The 7,838-nt window shown below is 41.1% G+C and overlaps 1 protein-coding gene across 1 annotated transcript in view; it reads left to right on the forward strand.

The window, feature by feature from the left end:
• The first annotated feature begins 314 nt into the window (after nucleotides 1–314).
• The window catches only part of uvssa (UV-stimulated scaffold protein A), a 38,230-nt gene continuing 30,706 nt past the window's right edge, over nucleotides 315–7,838 (forward strand). Inside the window, exons 1-8 of the mRNA XM_008286103.1 lie at nucleotides 315–497; nucleotides 1,738–1,856; nucleotides 3,411–3,564; nucleotides 4,171–4,347; nucleotides 5,290–5,410; nucleotides 5,631–6,131; nucleotides 6,668–6,777; nucleotides 6,946–7,074. Of these exons, the coding sequence (XP_008284325.1) occupies nucleotides 1,747–1,856; nucleotides 3,411–3,564; nucleotides 4,171–4,347; nucleotides 5,290–5,410; nucleotides 5,631–6,131; nucleotides 6,668–6,777; nucleotides 6,946–7,074 (1,302 nt within the window). The 5' untranslated portion in view covers nucleotides 315–497; nucleotides 1,738–1,746. The remainder of the gene's footprint in view (nucleotides 498–1,737; nucleotides 1,857–3,410; nucleotides 3,565–4,170; nucleotides 4,348–5,289; nucleotides 5,411–5,630; nucleotides 6,132–6,667; nucleotides 6,778–6,945; nucleotides 7,075–7,838) is intronic.

A 7,838-nucleotide genomic window follows, 5' to 3' on the forward strand; every position in this document is an offset into this window, starting at 1 on the left:
TTCTGGCCCACTGCTCATCAGCAAAGAACTCTCATTTGTCTGGGACAGTTTTGTTTGTTTTCTTTAAATTATCCTTTTCTGCAGCAGTTCAAAAGCAATCCTTATTTCACTAAAATACAATTTAGCAATTTTTAATTACTTTTTCCAGTTTCTAGTTATTTGAGTGACTGTTGTGAATTTTGCCTTTTCTTTAATGAAAGGGTATAAAAAAAAAATTGAAGTCAACTGTGAATGACCTCTGACTAGTTTGGCAGTAGTTTATCCATTCGGTGCTTTTATTCTGAAAAGTAACCAACGGTGCAAGTGAGTACCGGAAGTAAGCGTGTTTCTTCGGTCGCTGAAGCTCCAGATCGGTAGAAGGATGTAAACAGAACAAAACAGCCGCCGTGGATTTGTTGGCTGTTGTCCTGAGTGGACACCGGCTCATGAAGGTGAACCGGGAGCTCACGGCAGGAACATTTCCGGAGGTTTCTTCCGTTAAAACAGGCGAGCAGCCGGTAGGAGACCAACAGACAGGCTGTGTTTACATTGTGTTAGCATGTACAGGCTAATGTTAGCCTCCAACACTACACTTCAACCTGCTATAATGCTTTAAAGACTGGATAGGTTTCCCATATTTATTATTTATCGTGTCCGTTTCAATTCTATACAACCTGTACATGTATTTAAAGGTTGACGAAGGTAGTTATGTGGTGAGTTAATAAGATGTGACTGTTAAGAAATGATTTATTGTATGTAATTAGTCAAAGTACAACAATGGGTGGATCCCTGTTACCTCACATATCTGGTCAGTGAGGTGTGTTAAACATAATGGGTGACTGTGTTACTAGCAGAATACACAGCGGTACAGTGAATATACTGATGTACAGTTTATGTTTTTGTTTTTACACATCACCAGTTGTCTGATTTGAGGGACAACATCCGTCTGTCATCGTGATAAGCTGTGCTTGGATTTCATCTTTTAAAGCTGAACTTACAGAGAGCTTTCTAAAAAGGAGAAACAGCAAAAGCAACAGTAAAACACTGAAAAGACAATCAGACGTTAGAAATATGCAGTGAATGATTTAAAAAGGGCAGCAATAAAAAAATACTTGAGACAAGACCTGATCGTATAGATGTCTGTCTGTCTATGTGGCTTTTTAACAGCTTTTTCATTGAGCGGTTTTGACAGTTAGGGGGTTATTTTTACACCAATGGAGCTAAATCAGTCTAAACATGTTATTTGAATAGTGAAGCGTGGAACTTTCACAACAGCTGATTCTCTGACTTGAGGGCCTACGAGAAGTTTAAACCTCTTGACCAGAGTCAGGCCATGTAGAGATTTAAAGTCATCAGGGAGTAAAGTAGCCCTGCGTTGAGTCTTGGTGTTGTGTTTTGAACCGACTACAACCGCTTCGTGTTGATTGATGGTGGTCCAAGGTGGAGAGTTATACTGTGAGAAATATCATCAGGACCAAAACCTCATCTGTACGACCTTAATCTTTCTAAGACAGCCTTAAATAACCACCAGAGAGCTTGACATTGTGTACACTGTTGACTTTTTGTCCATTTTATGCATTCTGCTCTTCACTTTGTGTTCAGCTCCTCATTGCCACTGGAGATGACTTTTCAATAAGATCTATGTTTTCACTTCAATGGAATTTTGTACTCATTATTTTTGCCTTATGCCACTGGAAGACTTCTCTCCAGATTATTCACATCATGTCAGCAGTGTACCTGTGTTTGTTTGTGTGTCAGTGAGCAGTGATGGAGTTGTCTCAGAGGGACCGGCTGTCAGAGCTGGTGGAGGAACTGACCACTTCGGGACAGCCACAGCTCAACCAGGATAAAATGAAGGAGGTCAAGAAGCTCTGCAAGTATGACACGAGCATATACTGAGTCTGGGTAGTTGGGTGTAGGTCAGTGTGTGGCATGGAGTGCTGGTTTTTATTTCAACCAATCAGAGGGCTGTACTGCAAAGCAAATTGAGTGTTTCTTTTTCTTATCTGGCTTCACTAAACCGAGCCACCACTGTCTCGCTATGCGGTCATATGAAGCTCCTTCAACCCAGAGTTTCTGAAATTGACTCTGAGCGCATTCACATGAAAGGAGCAGTCATGATGAACACTTGCAAACATGGACAGTAGCTGCATTGTCCTCACACTGAAAACAAACTATAATCCTAAACTATCATGAGAAATTAAAAAAATAAAAACTGGAACATGAGTAAATGGGCTTATCAATGTCATTGCCACATGTAAAGCAAAATCTCACGACAATTTTTATTATGTGTAAGTTGCTCAGAGGGAGATTCAGTTCAATGGTCATTATGCAACACAAAACTGTAAAGATTGCAGATGACAGTCATTTTATTCTACTCATGAGACAGATTGTGTAGAGAATAAATAATTATTAAAAAATGATTAATAAATATTTCCATGACCGCTGTGGGTTTTTCTTTCATTAACTGAGGGCTAACAGCTATTTTATCCACGTGTGTATAAAGTCAAGAAATAGAAGTCTTTAATCATTTATTGTCTCTGTTTTAGGATTATATCAATATATAAAGAACAATGAAGTGGCTTTGAAATCGCAGCTCTAAAACTTCTTGCCCTCCTCAGAGACCCTCTTGAAACACTGTCTGTGCATCTAGTTCGTTTGGCTCTTCCAAGACCTGTGATCCAGTTTTCCACGAGAACTGAATTTTCAGTCGGCGGTGTTCTAATACACATCTCGAACATAACCTGCTCTGGAGCAGATTAGGTGTTCAGCATAAGTTATGATGGTGATCAACCCTTAGTAAGAAGTGAACCACCATTGTAACCCCAAAAAAACAGAGTTAAACCTAAACCTAAGTCCTGCTCCATAGCACAGGCCTCTGGTGAATTTATCTCTGATACTTGCTGCCAAATAGTGGGCTGATTTGTATGATTCTCAGGCATTAAAAGTGAAGGCTTCACCCCTGATGCACACCAGCGTCATAAGGAATGGGGAGAAACACACTGTGCACTGGTGCAACATGTTTTCATGCTCACCTTCTGATGTGGCCTTTTTTGTTATGAAAATGTGGGATTTCTTTTACACCTCGATGGCACACACTTCATGTATGTAAAACAACATTAACAGGTACAGTGGTATGGAAAATGGTAACCATCATGGTATACTAGAATGTTATAAGAAAATTAATAGTGAAACATTCCTGCAGGTTGATGTAAAATCCAATAAAAGACATTTTGTTAGATAGACCTGTCATGTTAACAGCTTTATGAAGACAGCCACTGGAAAAAAAAATGTATCATTACTACTGTATGATCACAGTAGTAATGATCACACCACATGGTTTATGTCCTTGTTAAAATCTAGTTCACCACAGTATGAAAACTCCTCACAGGGCTAATCACTGTCAACTGTCTGTCCTCTGTTCCTCCCAGAGTGTCTAATGACTGCATAGACCACGTGTACCACTCAGTCATGTCCCAGCTCAACCAAGAACACGCTGAGATCCGATTGTCTGCCTTCCAGATAGCCAGTGAGCTCTTCTCTAGATCGCACCACTTCAGGACACTGGTAGTCGACAACCTTCAGGTAAACTAATCGCTCTTTGGTATAAGATACTACATCCCCCCCCATTTTTTTTTTTTTTACTGAATTTATCAGGACTAATATTCCAGATGATATTTTAAAACAGAAAACTCCAGGGCATAGTTTGTAACAGATATGGACATATGGCAAAGGACAAAGCCAAAAGCTTCTTCTAGTCCAACATGTCCTCAGACTCAGCCAGAGCTGGACACACACTGAAACACATACTGACATGATTCAGTGTGACTTATATTTTGTGATGATTTTATGATCTCTGATCTCTGTGAAGAAATGTCCACAAGTCTGTTTAGAAATCCAAACGTACGCAACTGAACTGTGGCAGAAAACTCACTCATCCCGCCACCCCTCAAAACATAAATCCAATCTGAATGGAGCTCATCATGTTTACTTTAACCCAAGTAAGCTGTGGGAGTAAAAGTCTGTCTGAACAAACTGTGTGTGAAACGTCAGGAATGTCTTTTTGAATCACATTTAAAAGCCAAAGTATAGTTAGTACGGAAATAATACTGTCACTGAGTTTTGCAATAACATGTCTCCTCATCTTATGCTCCACCGCCTCCCCTTTCCTCCCCCTCCTCCCCCCTGCAGGAGTTCTTGGAGTTGACAGTAGAGACAGATATGGAGCAGCCCCTCCCTCCTCCGAAGGAAGTAGCCAAGAAGCTGAGGTCACTGGCCATCCAGACTGTCCAGTCATGGCAGACGTCTTATGGCTCGGCTTATAAGAAGCTGGCTCTGGGCTACCACTTTCTCAAGCAGGTTAAGAAGGTGAGAAATGTGTGGACTGCTTTTAACCCTAAGCTTAAATATATGCTAAACTAAAATGAGTATCCTCTGAAACACAGAAGTTTGGGGTTTTGTTTCTTGGTTTTGTGCTAAAATGGGATGTGACATTTGGAAATGATAAGTTATACCGGTGTACAGATTTCACTTGATGTCAAATTTCCTTTCTTGTTGACCGTGAGTTAGTCTTTAAGAAGCGCTCATGTTGAGAGCATGACGCAATCAGTGAACGTACGTACACTTAAGTAACGCAAATCGGAGGTACTTGTACTGTAGTAACCTTGTTATTATAAATCTGGAGAACATGCAGCAGATCAGATTTCTTCTCTCTCTCAGCATGGCTGATTCATTTTAATCATGTATAGTTTTTTTTTCAGTGTGTCCTTTTCACAATTTAAGTGCCTGCATTTAATAAACATTAAATGGTGGAAAAGCATCGGGACATATTATTTAGACATCTGTGGGAGGTTTTGGTTACTTCCATGAATGTAAACACCAGGACGGTGACACGGTCCACACTTGCTGGACAGTCAGTGCGTGCTGTGTTGTGTTGCTACAGAGCAGTGTTTTGTTGAATTGGTCCCCATTTTGTTTGTGTCTTGCTCACATATAAAAAGAAACACTTGCATACGATGGTCTATACACTGCTGCAAATGTTTTTTATTACATTATTCTAGTTGGTGGCTTAAAACCAAAGCAATGCAGAAGCAAAGACAGAAAATGACAACTTGGTTGCAACCATTGCTGTAGGTGATGCTCATTTAATAATATTAAAAAATGCCATTGCAAAATATTTTTGTGGTCCCTGTGTCATCCTGTGATGGACTGGCGACCTGAAAAAATACAGGGTCAGTGTAGATTCATTCATTCATTAGACAGTGCAGTTCTTTGGCTTCTGGTTTTGTAAGATAAGTTTTCTGTTTTCAGGTGGACTTCCAGGATGCGGAGGCCAGGACAGTAGCAGAAAGGAGGAGGGAGGAAGAGAGACAGAGGAAAATGGAGAGGATCTACAAGGAGAGGGTGGAGGCAGCAGTCAAAGACATGGAGGGTAAACACCACATCACCTTGTGATCATAGTTATACTTGGTCAGTAAATTAAAGTGAAGATTAGCAGATTGTTTTGTGTTTAATTGGACAGAAATGTTACCTCACAAATCAAGAACACAGAATGCAGTCTAAATGTGTTTTTAAACCAAACATTGATTTGAAGAAATTCTAGATATAAAACTCTCATAGCCTTTATTAACAAAGTGTTATTTCTTTGTCAGAGTCATACCAAGAAATGGAAGCAACGCTGACAGAGATGGAGTCATGTATGGGGCTGCTTTTCCCTCAGTTTGACCTCACAGGTATCCAGACAGCCAAGAGCAGCACTTCAAACTCCAAACCAGTCAGTGAGTGTCCTTCAGATGATGACCAGCCCTGCTGCAGCAAAGACCTGAAGGATGATGGAAGAGAAAGAAAGATGCACGAAAGGGAGGAGGGCAGGGAAGAAAAGAAAAGAGACAATGGAATGACAGAGGAGAACAACAGGGAGGAGAAAAGGTCTGAAGGTGAGGAGAGGAGAAACGAGGTTGAAGATGGAGAAGAAAAGAAGGGAGAAATGGAGAGTGCACAGGTGGAGCAAGAGCTGGAAGAAGATGACGAGGAAGAGGAGGAAGAAGGAAGTAGTGAAGAAGAGGAAGAGGAGCCACTTGACGAAGACTCGTTTTTCAGGAGCTCGGGGCTCATGTCTCACTCCTACAGTCTGGACCTGAACCTAAGTCCTGGTGGGTAAGACTCACATACATGGCTACACCGCACTGAAATCCCCATGAAGGTCTGGTAGACTTTGTCCAGTAAATGTTGAGGAGCTGTGTTGTGTAGATGCTGCTTATTTCCTTTAGTGACTCTCTTGTCCTGCAGCTGACCTAGATTATGGTACAGCGTGCACATGCGCTATCTGGTATGAAACGGGATCTGAAGATTCTGACCACGTGCAGCCAGGGACCTGTGTTACATCTCTCCCCTGTCACTTCATGTCTAAACAAGGCAAACATGTCTAAATAATAGAAATTAAACTATAAAAAACTTTGAAAATTAAAACGTTACCCCGCCCAATGAATGTACTCATGGGCCAACAAAGTCTGCTTTGACATCGCTTTGATTTTTTTCATGCTTGTTTCATTAAAGCCTGTAAATATCAGAATAAACCAGGAGTATGAGCTACAGTTTGCCCAGACTCCATGTTTTTGCCTAAGAGACGATCCTCGAATCGTACATGTGTGTTCAACAACATCTGTACTGTATTTATCATTCCATTCAGGTCTACATGTGAAGGAGACAGAAGATAATGAGGCGGTGGTTTCCACGGTGATAGACCTCCATAGACTGATAACAACCAAACACCTGCCGGCCGTGCAGGGCTGGGTTCAGGTTAGTACAGAGTCACTGGGCTCAAAAATGTGGATATGTAAATCACAAATGTGTCTGTTGGGTGATTATTAATGCAACCATGATTTCACTCCTGCTGTACCTGGTGTATTATTTGCCAGTGGTTTGGTGCATCGTCCATGTTTCTGTCCTGGCTGCATGCGTGTGCAGGTCTTTACCAAGTCAGGTGCAGAGCAGCAGCTGTTGAGAAGAGCGTTGGATCTGAAGAGGTCTTTAGAAGCTGCACTGCAGAAACATGAGGAGCTTCACATCGACTACAAGACCAGGATCCGCAGAGTGGTAGGTTTTTCCAACAAACATTTAACCCACATGATCAGCTGTTCCCACACATGTTGTTGTCTTCGTCTCCAACATGAAGCGTGACCAACACCAGCTGACTATAAAGAGGATTTACAACGTTCATGATTTGAAACACAGCTACTAATACAAACCAAATAGCCAGTGAGATTCCCGCCCATGTTCTTTTGGAAGCTGTTGCTCTTCTGGTCTACTTAGAAATCAAGCAAGGTAATGCAAGATTTAGTTAGAAATCTTTGTAAAGGTAAAAACACTCCCTGAACACTGTCTGAAACATCTGAGATTTAGGGTAAGTTCTTTATTCTAATACTAGGTACATTATAAAGGCAGTTAAAGGGGGAAATCGTTTGTTGAAAAGGAGGACTTTATAGCACTGATGCACTTCTGTTTGTACCCAAGTTCACAATTAAAACACAAGCCTGACTATTTACTTGGCGCTTGTAAGAGCTTGGCCAGCAGATGGCAGCATTCGATTAGAAATGAAAAGAAGAGCAGCCACATTACAACACACCAGTGGTACAGATTCAGAGAAGTAATGTACTTTGATAGAACAGCTGTGGCAGAACGCTGTGTTGACAAGTAATTTCCCCTTTACGTGATTTCATCAGCCTGTTCCTTTAAACTCCAATCTTCTGTGGCGACAGCTTCAGTATCTTTATAGAGGAACGGTGACTCCTAAACTGATTCACTCATTAAAACAAATGTAGTTGTTTCTTGTCTCATATGAGCAGAGTTTTCTTGGAATC

The sequence above is a fragment of the Stegastes partitus genome, unplaced genomic scaffold (genome assembly GCF_000690725.1).
Source record: "Stegastes partitus isolate 25-593 unplaced genomic scaffold, Stegastes_partitus-1.0.2 Scaffold432, whole genome shotgun sequence".
NCBI classification, from domain to species: domain Eukaryota; kingdom Metazoa; phylum Chordata; class Actinopteri; family Pomacentridae; genus Stegastes; species Stegastes partitus.